At 45.7% G+C, this 20,760-nt stretch overlaps 1 protein-coding gene across 1 annotated transcript in view; it reads left to right on the plus strand.

Moving 5' to 3' along the window:
• Nucleotides 1–20,760, plus strand: part of RASEF (RAS and EF-hand domain containing) — a 101,958-nt gene that overhangs the window by 55,611 nt on the left and 25,587 nt on the right. The window contains exons 8-10 of the mRNA XM_040417040.1: nucleotides 3,713–3,797; nucleotides 11,841–11,917; nucleotides 15,363–15,597. Coding sequence (XP_040272974.1) covers nucleotides 3,713–3,797; nucleotides 11,841–11,917; nucleotides 15,363–15,597 — 397 coding nt within the window. The remainder of the gene's footprint in view (nucleotides 1–3,712; nucleotides 3,798–11,840; nucleotides 11,918–15,362; nucleotides 15,598–20,760) is intronic.

The following is a 20,760-nucleotide window of genomic DNA, read 5'->3' on the forward strand; positions in this document are numbered from 1 at the left end:
ATTATTGATAAGGTGATATATGTGTAAAACAATACTCCCTGCAATGCAAAACAGAGGATGGAGAAGGGATAGATGAAGAAGAAAAGAGGGAAAAAGCAAAAGACTAGTAGCAGGGGGTTTCTCAGTGGATGTGTAGTGGAGAAAGAGAAAAATTGGAGTAAGAGGGAATCTGTCACCAGTGACCTCCATATCCAGCTTTTTAAATTGACACATGTACAGTAGCTGTAGTTCACCTGATTAAGGCTACTTTCAGACTAGCGTTAATATTTTCCGGTATTGAGATCCGTCACAGGGTCTCAATACCGGAAAAAAACGCTACCGTTTTGTCCCCATTCATTGTCAATGGGGAAAAAACTTAACTGAACAGAACGGAATTCTCCAAAATGCATTCTGTTCCGTTTGGTTCCGTTCTCATACCGGAGAGCACACAGCAGCTGGGATGCGGAGGACGGACTGACACAATAGAAAATGGATCCGTCCCCCATTGACTTTCAGTGGAGTTCATGACGGATCCGTCTTAGCTATGTTAAAGGTAATGCAAACGGATCCGTCCATAACGGATGCAGATGGTTGTATTATCAGTAACGGAAGCGTTTTTGCTGAGCCCTGCCGGATCCAGCAAAAACACTAGTGTGAAAGTAGCCTAAAACGCTGTTTTTTTTTAGTTGATCCGAGGCTCCAATACTTTTTCTTAATATGTAAATGAGGCCTTTGGTCCATCGAGGGCATCACCATTGCTCTTGATGCAGTTAAGCCCCATTCATTCTTGTGGTCAGCCCCTCCTCCGCTACTTTGACTTACAGGGCCAGGCAGTGGCCACGGGGGACTTCCCACCGAAAAGAGTGGAATTTGGGTGCAAGAAGAGCAATTGTAACGTCCTTATTTGACCAAAGGCCTAATTTGCATGTTAAGAAAACGTATCATAACTCGGGAATGGAGCCTCGGATCAACAAAAGAAAAATAGCATTTTAGTCAAGTGAACCATTTGTCTATGCAAACAGTTAGATAGGGAGGTTGCTGGTGACAGATGGCCGTTAAGGGTCAAAAAGAAGTGGTATTATCGCTGTCATCTCACCTTACTGATGGAGAAGAGAATTAAAGGGCTTGTCTAAGGACTGGTGAAAAGTATCTGACTGGTGGTGGTCCGACCACTTGCACCATAACCAATCACAAGAATGGGGTCCTGGAGTCCCAAGAGTAAACTGAGCAATGATTATGCATGCATGCTGCTGGTCCATTCATTCTCTGTGGGACTGCCAGAGATAACTGAGTAGAGCACTTGGCTTTCTCTAGCAGTCCCTTAGAGAATGAATGGAGCAGCAGAGCACATACACGATCATCATTCCATAAGCATTCCATCATTCCATTTATTAAGGCTGGCGATTTATACGCCCATTTTAATCCCCATGCGCTGGCCGCGGATGAGCCAAAGTTATGTAGAGGTGCTGGCCTCTACATAACTTTTGCATCTGGTTTAAACTACGCTAGCTCCCATGATGGAGTAGTTTAAGACCATTTTCCACACCACAACATGGCGTAGAAAATGGTAAATAAGAAGGGCCGGCCTGCCCCCTCTTCCCCTATCACGGGTAAAAGGCACAGATTCTGCCACAAAAAAATTGGTGTATATTTCTTAATAAATAACCCCCTAAGTCTCTGCTACAAAGCTTCTATTCATTACACTAGAAACAGCACTGTGAGGCTCTGTCCGATGCTAGAGAAGCTTGCGAGACGATTGAGTTGCAGGAGTGTGCAGTATGGGTTCCTGCACTGCTGGACATCAGGGAGGAGGGGAACCAGGAGCATACCTACCATAGAAGCAGACTACACCAATGCTATGAGGCAGTGACCCATCTGAGCTCCTGCTGCTTTCTGACATAGCGCCATATTATTTTCCTTCTGCCACCACTAGAACGAGCTCAGTGCTCAGAGAATTTTATTCACACGTCCGCAATTCTGTTACGCATTTTGCAGAACGGAATTGCGGACCCATTTATTTCTATGGGGCCACAGGATGTGCTGTTAGGATCCGGAAATGCAGATCTGCACTTCCGGGTCCGCAATTCCATTCCCGAAAAAAATAGAACATGTCCTATTCTTGTCCGCAAATGTGGACAAGATTAGGCATTTTCCATTATAGTGCCGGCGATATGCGGAACGCACATTGCCGGTGTCCGTGTTTTGCGGATCCGCAAAACACATACGGATGTGTGAATGGACCCGGAACTTTTGTCGAATGATTTATTTATTCCTGTTTGCGATCAAAATATGATAGATGGAGAGAAGCTGGACTTACACAAGTTTGTATGATATGGAGCAGGATATCTCAGTAAAATCTTTACAGGGACTCCTCGGAGACAGTGAGAGTCCTGATTACCAGCACTTTGTGTCAGTGTGTATACACAGAAGGCTGTCCGTCATCCTGAGTGAGTGGCATAATCGTCACTGTCTCTCCAAGGGTGCCTTCACCGGTGGCAGATTTTGTTGCAGAAGTTTTCTGTAACTCCAAATCAGTTCCATTCATCTAATAGAGGTGTATATGCAGGAGTACACGGGTATACAGCAATATACATGGGTGTAGTATATACAGGAGTACACAGCAATATAGAGGGGTATATACAGGAGTGCACAGCGATACAGAGGGCCTCTATATTGCTGTGCACTCCTGTATATACCCCTCTATATTGCTGTGTATTCCTGTACATACCCTGAAAGGTAGTAAGGGACACTAAATGGATGGCATATAATGGGCTACGTAGGAGAGAACAAGAGAACATTCTTAAAATATGTACAATCCCTTTACAAAAAATATCCCAGATTTCATACTTAAAAAATACCTAAACCTAAACAATTTTTAATATGTTGTCCCTAATGCCCTAATAAAACTATTTGTAATATACTTTATCAATCGATTTTGTATTTTTATGACACTTTATGGTACCATGTGCTATACCAGGAGTTAGTAATAGTCTAGTGAGTACAGGCAGGAGGAGCAATGTGCGCTCCTGCCCGTACTCACAGCTCTGCCGCTGCCCATTGATAAAACGTCTACTCTGTACTCCGTACACCGCTGTGCAGGGAATGGTGCGCTTTAGGGAAGCAAAAGTGTCGTAAAAATACAAAATCGATTAATAAAGTATATTAGTAATAGTTTTATTAGGGACAATATATTAAATATTGTATCAAAGGTTAAGTTACTCTTTAAGCATATGTACATCAAGAACTCCGGAGAAAAAAAAATTGCCTTTTTTTTTTAAAGTGCAGAACTCAAAATATGATCAAATCATTGGTGTCGTATAACACCCCGTGCTAAGCCACTGCCCCAGCCACGCCCCAAGCTACACCCCCAAATAATCATTCTATGATCGAAATCAAGGTTACATGTTCATGTAATGCCGATTTTCATTTTTGTCCTAATCGCCCAACCCTAATAGAAATCATTCGGTAAGAAAAAAATATACATTTATCTCCTGGCAAAGTAAAAATGGCACCATAGTTCTTTTCATTTCATTTTGTTTAGCTGTGATTGCTCTGATGGAGGAAATACTACTTTCATTGATTTTTGGCTAGCAGTTAAAAAGGCTCTGCTGCATTATACGTAATTATATGTTTGATTTAAAGGTAGGATTATGTTGTATAATTATCTTTTAAATTGAGCAGAAAAGACCCTATGGCATGTCTTTAGCTCACATTTTACACCATTTGATTACAGAACAGCTAATAGAAAGCTGCATGACAGTAATGATGGACTGCGGAGTGTGCTGGAGAACAGTCTGATCAAGTACAACAGATCACTGGTACGTTCATGTTCCTGACTCTGGTGTGTAATGATAGGCTTCCTGCTAGGATAATAGCACCGCTATGTCACTACGAGCATGGCCCAGGGCAGACTAATCTTTATCAAAGTGTAATCTTTTCTCTTGGTTCATCCCAGACACGGGCGTCACAGATTTTGTCCGGAAGCGTTGCGGGTGCATTACGGCAAAACTGCGCGAGTAGGCACACAATTTCAGTCAGTTTTGTCTGCGATTGCGTTCCGTTGTTCATTTTTTCCGTGCGAGTGCAATGCGTTTTGCACGCGCGGGATAAAAAACTGAATGTGGTACCCAGACCCAGACCCGAACCCAGACTTCTTCACTGAAGTTCGGGTTAGGTGTTCTGTAGATTTTTTTTATTTTCCCTTCTAACATGGTTATAAGGGAAAATATTAGCATTCTTAATACAGAATGCATAGTACAATAGGGCTGGAGGGGTTAAAAAAAAAGAAAGAAAATAAACTCACCTCATCCACTTGATCAGGGCCGGTTTTAGACAAAATGTGGCCCTGGGCAAAATCAAAAGAGGGGGCCTACATCTTGTAATAATGTGCGAAAATCACAGTCCGATCAGCTGTTTGAAGAGACGGCACGTGCTGTTCACTGCTGCTGTCCCATAGATATACAGCAGCAGAGCAGGAAGAGAGAAGGGAGGCGGCACGTGCGCACAACGCACGCTGTCTCCTCAAACAGCTGATTGTCGGGAGTACCAGGTGTCAGACCCCCACTGATCTTCTATCTTCATTCAGCAGGACCTGCGCTGATGTCACCGCGCTCACCATGTGGTGAGCGCGATGATGTCAGCGCAGGTCCTTTTGCGGGTCCTGCAGGAAGAAGAAAGAAGACGATACCGGTTGCGCCAGAAAGTGTATGAGGTGAGTTTATTTGTTTTATTTTTTAACCCCTCAAGCCACATTTTACTTAGCATTCTGTACTAAGAATGCTATTATTTTCCCTTATAACCATGTTAGAAGGGAAAATAATACAGTGAATTGACTTTAATGAGGTCCGGGGTTGCTCATCCCTATTTACTAACATCATCTCCTAGGAACCATGCGTGAAAATTTCATTGCATCGGCACTTGCTTGCGGATGCTATGTGATTTTCACGCAGCCCCATTCATTTCTATGGGGCCTGGGTTGCGTGAAAAACGCAGAATATAGAACCTGCTGCGATTTTCCCGCAATGCACAAGTGATGCGTGAAAAAAAACGCTCATGTACACAGCCCCATTGAAATGAATGGGTCCGGATTCAGTGCGGGTGCAATGCGTTCACGTCACGCATTGCACCCGCGCGGAATACTCGCCCCGTGTGAAAGGGGCCTAAGACAAAATCACATTTTAAACCTTCGCTGCACATTTCTGCCTTGCAGTTTTCACACGGTGCCTTATCATTTCAGTTACTAATTGGGACATAGAAAGAACTCACAAAATAGAGAAAAACTCTTTTACTCTGTCCTTCATGGATCCTGTAAGGTGTCAAACTAGCAAACACTGGAGGCAGGGTCACATAGAAAAGTAAAAGAAATACTTGTATGCGAAGATAACCCCTATAAACACAAGCACACAGCATGCAAGCTACTCAGAGATAGTACAAAATATTTTTCTTGGCTTATTCTTTTTTTTTGTCAATACATCTCCTTTAAGGTTTTTTGGCAATAACAAAAAAAAGTGAAAAAGTGATATCAACTATGGGTTGACTTCACAATAATTAAAGAAAAGGTTCATTCTATTAGGGTGCATTCACACGACCGTATTTTTGGTTGGGCCCAATCTGCATTTTTTTACAGACCCACTCAATTCTATGAGGTTGCAAAAAATGCCGAATCCATGCAGCCGAGTTGCAAATGATAAAACATGTCCTACTATCCGCTATGCAGACAAGAATAGGCATTTTTTCAATGGGACTCGCAAAAAGTGCGGGATGGACACTGACCGCATCCGTATTTTGTGGATCCGCAATTTGCAGACTGCAAAATGGATACGGTCTAGTGAATGCAGCACTATTAGGCCCCTTGCAGATGAGCGTGTCTGGATTAGGTCCGAATGCGTTGCGTCTGCGATCAGGGAAAATCGTGCGAGTAGATAAGCAATTGCAGTCAGATTTGACTGCGATTGCATTCTGATGTTCAGTTTTTATCGTGCGGGTGCAATGCGTTTTGCATGCCCGTGATAAAAAAATGACTGTGGTACCCAGACCCGAACCCGGACTTCTTCACTGAAGCTTGGGTTTGGGATCGGTGTTATGTAAACTGTATTATTTTCCCTTATAACATGGTTATAAGGGAAAATAATAGCATTCTTAATACAGAATGCATAGTAAAATGTGGCTTTAGGGGTTAAAAAAATAAAATAATTAACACCTCATCCTGTTCGCACAGCCGGCATCGTCTTCTTTCAGGACCTGCCAAGGGACCTTTGATGACGTAATCTATCTTCATTCAGCAGGACCTGCGCTGACGTCACCGCGCTCACCACGTGATTACGTCATCAAAGGTCCTTTTGCAGGTCCTGAAAGAAGAAGAAAGAATACGATGCCAGCTGCGCGAACAACAGGATGAGGCTACTTTCACACTAGCGTTCGGAGCGGATCCGTCTGATGTTTCATCAGACGGATCCGCTCCGATAATGCAGACGTTCGCATCCGTTCAGAACGGATCCGTCTGCATTAAAACTTAGAAAATTTTCTAAGTCTGAAAGTAGCCTGAACGGATCCGTCCAGACTTTACATTGAAAGTCAATGGGGAACGGATCCGCTTGAAGATTGAGCCATACTGTGTCAACTTCAAACGGATCCGTCCCCATTGACTTACATTGTAAGTCTGGACGGATCCGCTCGCCTCCGCACGGCCAGGCGGACACCCGAACGCTGCAAGCAGCGTTCAGGTGTCCGCTCACTGAGCGGAGCGGCAGGGCCGGCTCCAGGTTCATGTGGGCCCTTGGGCGATAAATCCCAGTGGGCCCCCATGAGGCATTTTTTTACATTAACATGTCCCCCTGTGGCTCCTACACGGTATAATGACCCCCAGTGGCCCCTATACAGTATAATGACTACTAGTGGCCCTTCACACAGTATAATGAACCCCCAATTCCCCCCCCCCACTGTATAATGACCACCTGTGGCCCTGCATTCAGAATAATAACCCCCAGTCGCCCCCATTTAGAATAATGACCCCCAGTAGCCCCCACACTGGGGGAATACTGTATGGAGGGGGCTCTGGGGGTATTTATACTGAATGGAGGGTCATTGGTGATCATTACTAAATGGGGGACACTGGGGGTCATTATACTATGTAAAGGGCCCTCACAGTATAATGACCCCACAGTGGCCCTCCATTCAGAATAATGACCCCCAGTCGCCCCCACACTGGGGGTTATACTGTATGGAGGGGGCACGAGGGGTTATTATATTTAATGGGGGCTCTGGTGGTCATTATGCTAAATGGAGGGTCAATGGGGATCATTATACTAAATGGGGGGCACTGGGAGTCATTATACTGTGTAAGGGACCCTCACAGTGTGATGAATGACCCCCCCAGTGGCCCCCTCACATACCTATCATTGCAGGGGAGCTGGTGGTCCTGTCATTCACTAACCGCAGCTCCCAGCTCCCCACATGAACCTGAAGCCGGCCCTGAATGACCCCCAGTAGCCCCCACACGGGGGGAATACTGTATGGAGGGGGCTCTGGGGGTCATTATACTGAATGGAGGGTCATTGGTGATCATTATACTAAATGGGGGACACTGGGGGTCATTATACTATGTAAAGGGCCCTCACAGTATAATGACCCCACAGTGACCCTCCATTCAGAATAATGACCCCCAGTCGCCCCCACACTGGGGGTTATACTGTATGGAGGGGGCACGAGGGGTTATTATATTTAATGGGGGATCTGGTGGTCATTATGCTAAATGGAGGGTCAATGGGGATCATTATACTAAATGGGGGGCACTGGGAGTCATTATACTGTGTAAGGGACCCTCACAGTGTGATGAATGACCCCTCAGTGGCCCCCTCACATACCTATCATTGCAGGGGAGCCGGCGGTCCTGTCATTCACTAACCGCAGCTCCCTGCGCTCCTTCTCTACGGCGGCCCGCTGCAGCAGTGAGACGCACGTCATGACGTCACCCCTGGGCCAGGCCTGGAGGAGAGAAGGAGATGTGCAGTGATGTAGCTAGAACTGACTGGGCCTCACAGCGAAATTTAGTACGCCCCCCTCCCCCCCCCCAAATGTGTGTTCACATTACGTTTTTCCTATCGGTTTGATGTATACACATGTGCAGCACTCCACGTTTTTGTATGCTGCAGAGTCAAGTAAAAAATGCATACGTCAACGTATATGTTTTTTTACCATGGAACTGTATGGTGAAAGGACGCCACTGTACGGCATCAGTCTGAGACATCTGTCAATGCTTACATTTTCAGTATGCATTAAATGGATGGCAAAAATGTGATGTGAACCCAGCCCTAGTGTCAGAATAAGCCCCAGTACACAGCGGAGCAGCATGGAGGAGAGGGGAGGCCGCCATGTACTGACAGAGCGCTCCCTGGTCCTGGTGGTCAGGGATAAGGACTGTGTTTCCCAAGGATCATTTTCTACTGGAAAATACAGGGCACAGTATAATACACTAGAATCTATATACTATAAAGATATTAGCCCCACCCCCCGAATAATCATACGATTAGGGGGTCATTTATTATATAGAAATACGTCTATATTAGGCGTATTTCTGACACAGATGTGGCGCAAAGGTCCTTAACACCGCAATCTGTATCTTTTCCCGCTCATGCCAGGTCTAAAAAAAGTGGTGTGGGCAGAAAGGGATACAGTTATGGCCATCCAGTTATTGGATACCACCGCCATATAGTGATAACACCGCCATATAGTGATAACACCGCCATATAGTGATAACACCGCCATACAAGGATAAAACCACCATACAGTGACCGGATAAAAGGGTATAAGAGGGCATAGTACAGGGAATGACTATGGGCACTGCACAGGGTGTGGTAAGAGGGCACAATGCAGGGTATAAAGGGGCACAGTACGGGGTGAGGGGCACAGTCACATGACCCTGTGATGTTAGAAGGTCCTTATGGTGAATGCGGTTCAGATGCCACCATAATGAGAGGCAGAGGAGTGAGACAGGGGCCCGGGGCCCTGGATGGACAGGAGGGGTGGACACAGCAAGTAGGTTGAAGGGGCTCTGAGGGGGATTCATACAAGTAGTGGCAGGAGGTCTGTGCAGGGCAGCAATAGGAGATAGGAGGGTGGGACAGGAGCCCTGGATACATGAGGGAGGAAAGCAGACAGCAGGGGCTCCATAAGGGTGATATAGGACAGTATAGGGGGGGGGGGGGGCAGGTGTCATGGAGACAATCAGCTTAATAAAACAGTAACACAACTAAATAGAATGAAGCAGCAGTGTCCCCCCCTTTCCTTCTGTCCCACAGAGAAGAGACAGTCACAGTGCAGACTCACTCACAGACTGTGTTCACACTTCTCTGCTCCAGCTCCAGCCGTGCGGTCTCTCTCCTCAGGCAGCGTGTGTCTTGTGTAGAGGGGGCGTGTCCTGAGTCTCTGCAGCTCAGAGGGCCCACCAGAGGGGTACTGCGTATGTGAAAGGACAGCAGTGAGAGCTCCCATCTGTATTGATGGAAGTGCTCATAGCAGCTCAGTGGGCCCCCCCAGGAGCATTGGGCCCCGGCACTTGCCCGGGGATGCCGGGTTATGACGCCGGCCCTGCGGAGCGGAGGCTGAGCGCTGGCAGGCGGATGCATTCTCAGCGGATCCGCCTCCACTGAGAATGCATTGGGGCCAGACGGATGCGTTCGGGGCCGCTCGTGAGCCCCTTCAAACGGAGCGCACGAGCGGACACCCGAACGCAGGTGTGAAAGTAGCCTGAGGTGAGTTAATTTATTTTTATTTTTTAACCCCTAAAGCCACATTTTAGTAAGCATTCTGTATTAAGAATGCTATTGTTTCCCCTTATAACCATGTTACAAGGGAAAATAATACAGTGAATTGACTTTTATCAATTTACTTACATCATCTCCTAGCAACCATGCGTGAAAATTACATTGTATCCGCACTTGCTTGCGGATGCTTGCGATTTTCACGCAGACCCATTCATTCCTATGGGGCCTGCGTTGCATGAAAAACGCATGATATAGAACATGCTGCGATTTTCACTCAATGCACAAGTGATGCGTGAAAATCACCGCTCATCTGAACAGCCCCATTGAAGTGAATGGGTCCGGATTCAGTGCGGGTGCAATGCGTTCACCTCACACATCGCATCCGCGCGGAATACTCGCCCGTGTGAAAGGGGCCTTAATCAGTGTACTTTTTTGTTGATTTCCTTCTTTGAGATTAGGAAACAGCTTTCACAATAATAGAAGTGCAAGGCTGCTAGAATTGCTGGACTTTTTTGCCCAGAAGTGCAAAAGAATCCTAGACACTGCCGATACAATCAGCTACTACTTTATTATGGAGCACATAAGCAAAAACAGCATAATGGTACACAATGAAACACTAACTTATCATATTGGTGGTACGTTGGACTCTTTTGCACTTTTGATTCTTTGGGTAGATCAAGGTGTAAACCAACCCCAAGACAGTGTGCTATTCTTGGACCTTGTGCATAGGACAACCACTTGATCCTTTAGGTCCAGGAAAGTGGAGACTGTGTTACAGCAGGCAGCTAATGAAAGGATACAGGCAACCGCTAATGATAGCATGTATTTTGCCGGCATGTCTGCAGCCACTCTCCTTTAAATAACACAATATGAGAGAATAAAAAGAGGATAACATTATTTAAGGTACTTGATATTTGTACAAGCCCTAAAGTTTAGATGCAGATTTTCAGCCCTGCCTTTATAAGTCCCAGGTTTTGGCAACAGATCAAGAAGAGGACCAGCCTGCACTATGAGAAGTAATGCTGGCAATACACATTAGATAAATGCCGGCTGATTGATCGTTTGGCCGATAGCTATCTCTCCTAATCCTCCCGTACATACAGTAAGTAGTGAATGGGCAGAAAGCCGCTGCCAGACTCCTACATGTACACATTAAATGGTCTGGTGAACCCACTGAAATTGGCATCTAGTGTGTATGACCAGCTTAGAGGGGTTGTCAGGAAATAAAGACTTTTACTCTAATGCCTGCAGCCTGCCTCCATAAAAAGAAGATTCATACTTAGCTGCTCTCCGCCACTCTGCGCTGGCTCCTGTGTGTGCATGGTCTGGTCGCCAAACTGTTGACATCCAGTAGCCCATGGACATGGTCGCTGCAGCCAATAACTGGTTTCAGAGGTGACATGGCCACAAGCAGCACATCATGCAGAAGCCAGTTATTGGCTGCAGCGGTGCATGTGATTATGCCCATGCAGCGCCAAAAGTAAACAGTCTGGGAAAAGGAACATGAACATGCGGGAGCCACCGTGGAGGACTGGAGTGGCGGGGAGCAGATAAGTATGAATCTTCTTTTAATGGAGACATAGGGGGTCATTTACAAACAGATATATGCCACTTTTGTGGCTTATATCTGGTGAAGATTCTGTCGCACGTCTTGTCTAAACGCCAGGTCTAAAAAAGGGGGCATGGCTTGCGCGGGAAAGGAGAAGGGCTGGCAGGCCCGTCTGATTCATCATTTTCTATGCCTGGTTTAGGCGGAGAAAATGGTCTAAACATAAGACAGCAAGGAAGCTGTCTTACACTTAGAATCGGCCGTGAAAACGCTGAAGTTATGTAGAGGCCGGCGTCTCTATATAACGTTGGCTATCCACCACCAATGCAGGGTCTTATTTAGACTGGCGTCTAAAACACCGGTTTTAATAAACATGCCCCATCATGTTTCATTGTAAACAAAAAAAAACTTGATAATATAAAAAAGCTTGTAACTATACTATATATTCAACAATCCACTAGCTTGATCAACGCATTGAGAAATTGTACAGTATATTCTTTAGCGCAGTTCCCATGAAAGTCTTTTAAAAACATTGTGCTGTGTCTTTTTAGCGTGCAAACACTTCACCAGGAAGTACAATTTCCAGGAACAGTCCCAAGCTGAATAGAAGTAATTCTCCTTATGACCGGTAAAGTATAACGTCTAGTTATGTCTACTGTTTATTACTACTGTGTTGTAATTGGATCAAGGTTGGTTTTATGGGGTGTCAAATTGGGCAGTTGTCCAGCGTCCCTGTTTCCTATGGGCCCCAAAGGATGGTATCCCAAGGAGTAACATGAGAAGGCAGCAGAAAAACTTCTGTTTCAATATGAGTTCCCTTACTTTGGAAATGGCTTGCACAACAATAGAGAGAACTGTGCAGCTTTTAAATCACAGTTGCACAACTCTCTTCACCTGGCTCTGTACTGAACTATATGTTGGTATTAAGTAGGTTTATATGCAGTAATATGTGGACACTGTATAGAAGTATTATTTTGGTATTGTATTGTGTGGTCAATGTAAGGCAGTTTTATTTGGTCATCAAATGGTAGTAGTATATTATCAATATACACTCACCTAAAGAATTATTAGGAACACCTGTTCTATTTCTCATTAATGCAATTATCTAGTCAACCAATCACATTGCAGTTGCTTCAATGCATTTCGGGGTGTGGTCCTGGTCAAGACAATCTCCTGAACTCCAAACTGAATGTCAGAATGGGAAAGAAAGGTGATTTAAGCAATTTTGAGCGTGGCATGGTTGTTGGTGCCAGACGGGCCGGTCTGAGTATTTCACAATCTACTCAGTTACTGGGATTTTCACACACAACCATTTCTAGGGATTACAAAGAATGGTGTGAAAAGGGAAAAACATCCAGTATGCGGCAGTCCTGTGGGCAAAAATGCCTTGTGGATGCTAGAGGTCAGAGGAGAATGGGCCGACTGATTCAAGCTGATAGAAGAGCAACATTGACTGAAATAACTTGTTACAGCTGAGGTATGCAGCAAAGCATTTGTAAAGCCACAACACGCACAACCTTGAGGCGGATGGGCTACAACAGCAGAAGACCCCACCGGGTACCACTCATCTCCACTACAAATAGGAAAAAGAGGTTACAATTTGCACAAGCTCACCAAAATTGGACTGTTGAAGCCTGGAAAAATGTTGCCTGGTCTGATGAGTCTCGATTTCTGTTGAGACATTCAAATGGTAGAGTCCGAATTTGGCGTAAACAGAATGAGAACATGTATTCATCCTCTGATGGCTACTTACAGCAGGATAATGCACCATGTCACAAAGCTCGAATCATTTCAAATTGGTTTCTTGAACATGACAATGAGTTCACTGTACTAAAATGGCCCCACAGTCACCAGATCTCAACCCAATAGAGGATCTTTTGCCCTGGATGTGCATCCCTCAAATCTCCATCAACTGCAAGATGCTATCCTATCAATATGGGCCAACATTTCTAAAGAATGCTATCAATGCCACGTAGAATTAAGGCAGTTCTGAAGGCAAAAGGGGGTCCAACACCGTATTAGTATGGTGTTCCTAATAATTCTTTAGGTGAGTGTATAGCAGGGATATAAGGGCAATATGTGGTCGGTTTGGATAATGCATGGAAGAAATATTTATATGTAAACCTTTTTAAATTACTAGAAACACTTTCTGCTAATTCCAAGCAAGGGGGTCTTATTACCTAGGGCCCTATTTTCTTTAAAACTGTGCCTAGCTTGTGTTTTTCATCTATACTGTATGTATGCACTAAAGAGGCAAATGGAGGAGCTCAGTCAGGGTTGTATAAATCCATATTCAGTTAGCTCTTTTTGGTGGCAGCTGCAGACAACCAAAATGTCATCTCATTCATAATGACTGTGTGAAGGTAAGAAGGTGATTTTGAGCTGTGTACCTTAAGACCTGGAGCTCCAACCCGTATTAAGATACAATGCATTCAGAAAGTCTTCGACTTTTTCATTTTCTTTTTTTTCTTCATTTTATTATGTTGTGATTTTGTGCTAAAATAAAAAAACGAGTTTTCCCCCCATCATTCTGCGCTCAATACCCCTTATATGAAAAAGTAAAAATGGAATTTTAGAAATATTTGCAAATTTATTACAAAAGAAAAACAAAAATTTTGCATGGACATAGATATTCAGAACCTTTACCATGACACTTGAAATTATGCTCTTGGGGGCCTCCCATTTCTCTGGATCATGTTTGAGATATTTCTACACCTTAATTGGAGCCCACGTGTGGTAAATTCAGTTGAGTAGACATGATTTGGAAAGGCACACCCCTGTCTATATAAGGGCTCGTTCACACGTTCGTGTGAAGCCCGTGCCCGTATTGCGGACCGCATTTGCGGATCCGCAATACACGGGTCCTGTTCCATGGCCATTCCGCATCACGGATGCGGACCCATTCATTTCAATGGGTCCGCAAATCCGGACATGCGGAACGGAACCACGGAACGGAACACTACGGAAGTCTGACAATGCATATCAGAGCAAAAACCAAGCCATGAGAAGGAAAAAACTGCCTGTATAGCTCATAGACAGGATTGTGTGGAGGTACAGATCTGTAAAAGGGTAAAAAAAAAAGGTTAAAGGAAAGACGTTTGGAACAACCAGGACTCATCCTAGAGCTGACTGTCCCTCCAAAGTAAGAAATCGGGGAGAAGGGCCTTGGTAAGAGAGGTGGCCAAGAACCCAATGGCCACTCTGGCTGAGCTCCAAAGATCCTATGTGCAGATAGGAGAAACATCCAAAAGGTCAACCATCACTGCAGCATTTCACCAATCTGGGCTTTATGGCAGAGAGGCCAGAAAGAAGATTCTCCTCAGTAAAAGACTCATAAAGGTTTGCAAAAGTGCCTAAAGGACGCTGAGACTGTTAAAAACAAGGTTTTCTAAAAACCTGATCCAAAGGGCTCTAGACCTCAGATAGGGCCAAAGGGTAACCTTCCAACAAGACAATGACCTTAAACACACAACCAAGACAACACAGCAGTGGCTTAGGGACAACTCTGTGTATGTCCTTGAGTGGCCCAGCCACAACCCTGAAATGAATCTAATAAAACATCTCTGAAGAGACCTGAATATGGTTGTCCATCGACAGTATTCATTCAACCTGACAGAGCTTAAGAGGATCTACAGAGAAGAATGGCAGAAAATCCCCAAATGCAGGTGTGAAAACCTTGTTGCGTTATACCCAAGAAGACTGGAGGTTGTAATCACTGCCAATGGTGCTTCAAATAAAGGGTCTGAAAGGGTCTGAATAGTTATGTCAATATTTTTGTTTTCCGTTTTCAATAAATTAGCAAAGATTTGTAACTTTGTCATTATGGGGTATTAAGTGCAGAATGATGGGGAAAAATGAGAACATTTTTATTTTAGCACAAGGACAAAGGACAAGGAACGTGAAGGGTCTGAAGACTTTCCGATTGCACTGTATGTCCTTAAATGAATCAGAATAGAATTATTGGATCAATTTCATTGATAGGTATAGTTTAACGGTCTGACTCTACAATGTTTAGAAGTACAGTATGCAGTTAATGTGTCATTGACTTAAAATGTTAATATTTCTTTTTAAAGGTCACCTCGATCATCTGTCTTAGATGAAGACTATGATACTTTAGCAGTATGTGATCCAATGCAGAGAATAAACTGTGAGGTTGACAGCCTTCCAGAAAGTTGTATAGACAGTGGATTGTCCACTTTGAGAGACTCCAATGAATACGACTCAGAGGTGGAATACAGGGCTCCAAGAAGCTTTCAGCGTTCGAGATTTGCTCATGAGGTTTATGGGGGTGATGCTTCAGATACAGATGTAAGTACTTGCATCAGATAATTTTATGAAGGGTGCATATTAATTTCCCATGTTAAGGACTAGTGTTACACTAGTTCGGCTCAATCATCGCGATGCTCGGCACATCGCGGTGTTCGGATGAATACCACGTGTGCTTGAGCGCAATGCTTGAGACTTCTCCCCGCACGTTTGTTGGCTGCTATGCAGCCAATAAACGTGCAGGTAAGTACTGCCACTCACTGTAATGCCGTAGCCATGTTGGTTACTGCCATTACAGTGATAGGCTGGCCGGAAAGCATCATCGGGTGCTATAAAGCACCCAATGACACGCGGTTCGGCCAGTCTTAGTCAGGGAGAGCTGTGCTGTAGAAGGGACAGATAGTGTAGGGAATTGAATAGAATTTTTTTGTTAGGCAGGGTTGGTGTTAGAGACCCAAAAGTCCTTTTAAGGAGTATTGTTGTGTCTGGCAGCAATATATTTTTTTAGCGCAACCTGCGCTAAATTCGCATGCGATTAGAGACCCAAAAGTCCTTTTAAGGACTATTGTTGTATCTGGCAGCAATATATATTATTAGCGCAACCTGCGCTAAATAGCTTGCAATTGTTTGGCCACTGTAGACAGCAACATTATCTGCGCTACATCTCCTGTGTAACATGTGTGCAGCCTACAAATATTTGTGACATCTAGTGTACTTTTTCCGTAGATGGTGTCCGCTGCAAACAGTGACATTACCTGCGCTACATCTCCTGTATAACGTTTGCGCATCCTAAAAATATCTGTGACATCCTGTGTACTTTTTCCATAGACGCTGCGGACAGTGACATTATCTGCACTACATCTCCTATTTAACGTGTGCGCATACTAAAAATATCTGTGACATCCAGTGTACTTTTTCCGTAGATGGTGTCCACTGCGGACAATTACATTACCTGCGCTACATGTCCTGTATAACGTTTGCGCATCATAAATATCAGTGATATTCCCTGTAATTTTTTATTAGCCGCTGGTGACAGCAGCGACATTACCTGCACTAGATCTCCTGTATAACTTTTGCACATCATAAATATCAGTGATATTCCCTGTAATTTTTTATTAGCCGCTGGTGACAGCAGCGACATTACCTGCGCTAGATCTCCTGTATAACTTTTGCGCATCATAAATATCAGTGACATTTAGTTCAATTTTTTTGCCGCTGGTGACAGCGACATTACCTGCGCTACATCTCCTGTATAATGTTTGCGAATCCCAAATAGCTGTGACATACCCTGTAATTTTTTTATTAGACGCTGGTGACAGCAGCGACATTACCTGCGCTACATCTCCTGTATAACGTTTGCGCATCATAAATATCAGTGACATTCAGTTGAATTTTCTCGCTGCTGGTGACAGCGACATTACCTGTGCTACATCTCCTGTATAACGTTTGCTCATCCCAAATAGCTGTAACATTCCCTGTAATTTTTATTAGCCGCTGGTGACAGCGACATTACCTGCGCTACATCTCCTGTATAATGTTTGCACATCCTAAATATCAGTGACATTCAGTTTAATTTATTTGCGCATAAACTTACAAAACCTGCGTTAGTGTACGTGTGACATACTTGCAAGCATATATACCATTTTATATGCAGTAGGCGAGCAGTAAGGGATGGGGAAGTGGCCGGGCTGCTGATGGTGCATGCAGAGGACATGGCCCTGGGCGTGGTGAAACTGTGCCTGCTGCCAGAGCACAAGAAACACACTCATTCACAATACCTAGCTTCATGTCCCAGTTTGCAGGGCTGCGCAGGACACCACTCTCTAAGTCAGACCAGTGTGACCAGGTGGTCGGTTGGATTGCAGCAGATAATGCTTTTAGTCAGTTAAGCACCACCCTGTCTTCCAAAAAGTCTTGCCAAACAAGTGATCCCACACTTGCATATTCTGAGGAGCTCTTTTCATTGCCATTCCTTGATTTGGGCCTCTCGCCAAGCCCGTTTGAGGAGATTGTGTGCACCGATGCCCAAACTCTTGAGCATCAACAGTCTCAAGAAGATGACGATGGGGAACGGCAATTAGTGTTTCACGAGGTGGATGACGATGATGAGACACAGTTGCCAATAAGTCAACGGCAATTAGTGTCTCAAGAGGTTGATGACGAGGATGAGACTCAGTTGTCAATAAGTGAGGTTGTTGTTAGGTCAACAAGTCAGGAGGATGACCAGAGTGAAGAAGTGGAAGATGAGGTGGTGGACGATGAAATCACTGACTCAACCTGTTAAGGTGGCAAGCCGAGCAATGACAGCAGTACAGAGGGCGAGGGATCCGCAGCACCGCATCAGGCTGGAAGAGGCAGTGGAGTGGCAAAAGGTAGAAGGCGGGCCACACCAAACAGGCCCGCAACTGTTCTCCGGAGCACCCCCTCGCAGCAATCTCCTTTGCCAAGGGGTAGGTGTTCCGCAGTCTGGAGCTTTTTTGAGGAAAGTGCGGACGATAGAAGAATTGTCATTTGCAACCTGTGCCGTACCAAAATGAGCAGGGGTGTGAACACTTCACCACCACCAGCATGATCCGCCGCATGGCATCAAAGCACCCTAATAGGTGGGCTGTACGCCTGGGTCCACAATTAGTGTCTGCGGGTCACAACACTGCCTCCTCTTCCCCTGTGTTACGTGCTGGCCAATCCCCTGTCCAAGATGCAGGCCCGGATGCCTCCCGCCCTGCACCTGGACCTTCGCAAGCACCATCAGCTAGCACATCCACTTCTGTGTCCCAACGCAGCGTACAGATGTCCATACCCCAGGCCTTAGAACGAAAGCGCAAATACCCAGCCACCCACCCACAGGCCATAGAACTAAATGCACACCTTTCCAAATTGCTGGCCCTGGAAATGTTGCCATTTAGGCTTGTGGACACTAAGGCTTTCCACGGCCTGATGGCGCTGGTGGTCCCTCGTTACTCAGTCCCCAGCCGCCACTATTTTTCCCGGTGTGCCGTCCCCGCATTACACCAGCATGGTTCCCATAACATCATCCGTGCCCTGACCAACACAGTTATTGGGAAGGTCCACTTAACAACTGACACATTGACAAGTGCTTGTGGCCAGGGACGCTACATTTCCCTGACGGCACACTGGGTGAACATTGTGGAGGCCGGGAGCGAGTCGTACCCTGGTATGGAACAGGTGCTACCGACGCCAAGGATTGCAGGCCCTACTTCCATCAGGATTTTCTCCACCACCTACATTAGTGGCTGCATCCCCCCCCTTTTCCTCCTCCACCTTCTTCTCCACTTTCACCTCTGAATTCTCATCTTGCAGCACCAGTCAGCCATCAGTCAGTAGCTGGAAGGAGTGTAGCACTGCAGTGGGGAAGCGGCAAACAGGTGACAAACAGCACACCACCGCAGAGCTGTGGCAGGGTGTAAGGGACCAGACTCTCGACACTCTACCTAGAACCAGGCATGGTTGTGTCTGATAATGGCCGCAACTTGGTGGCGGCTTTGGAGCTCGGCAAGCTCACACACATACCATGCCTAGCCCACGTGTTCAACTTAGTGGTTCAGAGGTTTTTCAAAACCTACCCCAATTAGCCTCAGCTACTGGTGAAGGTGCACCGCTTGTGTGCCCATTTCTGAAAGTCATCTACAGCTGCCGCCGGTCTGGCAATGCTGCAGCAGCACTTGCAATTGCCAGCTCACCGACTGTTGTGTGACGTGAGTACGCGCTGGAACTCCACGTTCCACATGTTGGCCAGGCTTTGTGAGCAGCAGAGGGCAGTAGTGAAATACCAGCTGCAACATGGTCGTCACCTTTCCAGTCAGCTTCCGCTCTTCACAAGCGAGGAGTGGGCATGGATATCTGACCTCTGTGAGGTTTTACACAACTTTGAGGAATCAACACAGATGTGAGTGGCAATGCCGCTATTATCAGCGTAACCATCCCACTTCTATGTCTACTGAAACGCTCGCTGCTCACAATGAAGGACGCTTTGCATGTGGAAGAGGTGGAAATGGGGGAAGACAGTACACAGGGTTATAGCCAGACCACCCTCAGTTCGTCTTCTCAGCGCGAATTGGATGAGGAGGAGCAGTTGACGGTTGCCTCCGCTACAGAGGGTAGTACTCACAGCAGGTTTATTCCATCTGATCAACGTGGATGGGCCGAAGAGGAGGAAGAGGATGAGGAGATTTAGAGTCATCCTCCTGATGAGGACAGCGAAGTCTTGTCTGTTGGGACTCTGGCACACATGGCTGACTTTATGTTATGCTGCCTTTCCCGTGACCCTCGCGTTATACGCATTTTTGCCAACACCGCTTACTGGTTGTTCACCCTTCTTGACCCCCACTACAAAGAGAACTTCTCATTTCTCATTCCTGTGTTGGAGAGGACTAGTAAAATGGTGCAATACCAGAAGGTCCTTGTGGAAAAATTGCTACAAAAATTTCCAGCTGACAATGCTGGCAGCAGAGTACGTAGTTCCTTGGGCAACCGAGTAGGGGAGACGAGGGGAACACACAGCAGTTACAACAGAGGCAAGGCAACACTCTCCAAGGCCTGGGACAGTTTCATGACACCCCGCCAGCAACCTCACCGTAATGCGCGGCCTAGTGTCACAAGGAGAGAAAAGTTTTGGAAGATGGTGAAGGAGTACGTAGAAGACCGTGTCAGCGTCCTCAATGATCCCTCTGTGCCTTACAAATATTGGGTGTCCAAGCTGGACACATGGCACGAACTGGCGCTCAACGCCTTGAAGATGCTGGCCTACCCTGCCGCCAGCATTTTGTCAGAGTGGGTATTTAGTGCTGTCAACTGAAAATGCTGACAGGTTGACTCTTATCAAAATGAACAAGGCCTGGAAAGCCCCTGACTTCTCTACTCCACCAGAGGAAAGCGGCTGAACATAAAGGCACTTTAAATGGTGTATTGAATACACTGTATTCCCATGCACCCCTTCCACCACAAAAAAGGGTATATGGTTCAATCTTCCTTTTCTTGTCCTCCTCCTCCATCATATCAACATGCTTATTAGGCTGCCCTCAGTCCTAATGTTTTAGAGGGTCAGCTCAGCAGCAAGTCCTCAACCATAATTTTTTCAATGGTCAGCTCAGCAGCAGGCCCTCAATCATAATTTTTTCCATGATCAGATCAGCAGCAGGCCCTCACCCCTAATGTTTCAGATTTCAGCTCAGCAGCAGGCCTTTA

This window comes from Bufo bufo, chromosome 2 (assembly GCF_905171765.1).
Source record: "Bufo bufo chromosome 2, aBufBuf1.1, whole genome shotgun sequence".
In the NCBI taxonomy this organism is placed as follows: domain Eukaryota; kingdom Metazoa; phylum Chordata; class Amphibia; order Anura; family Bufonidae; genus Bufo; species Bufo bufo.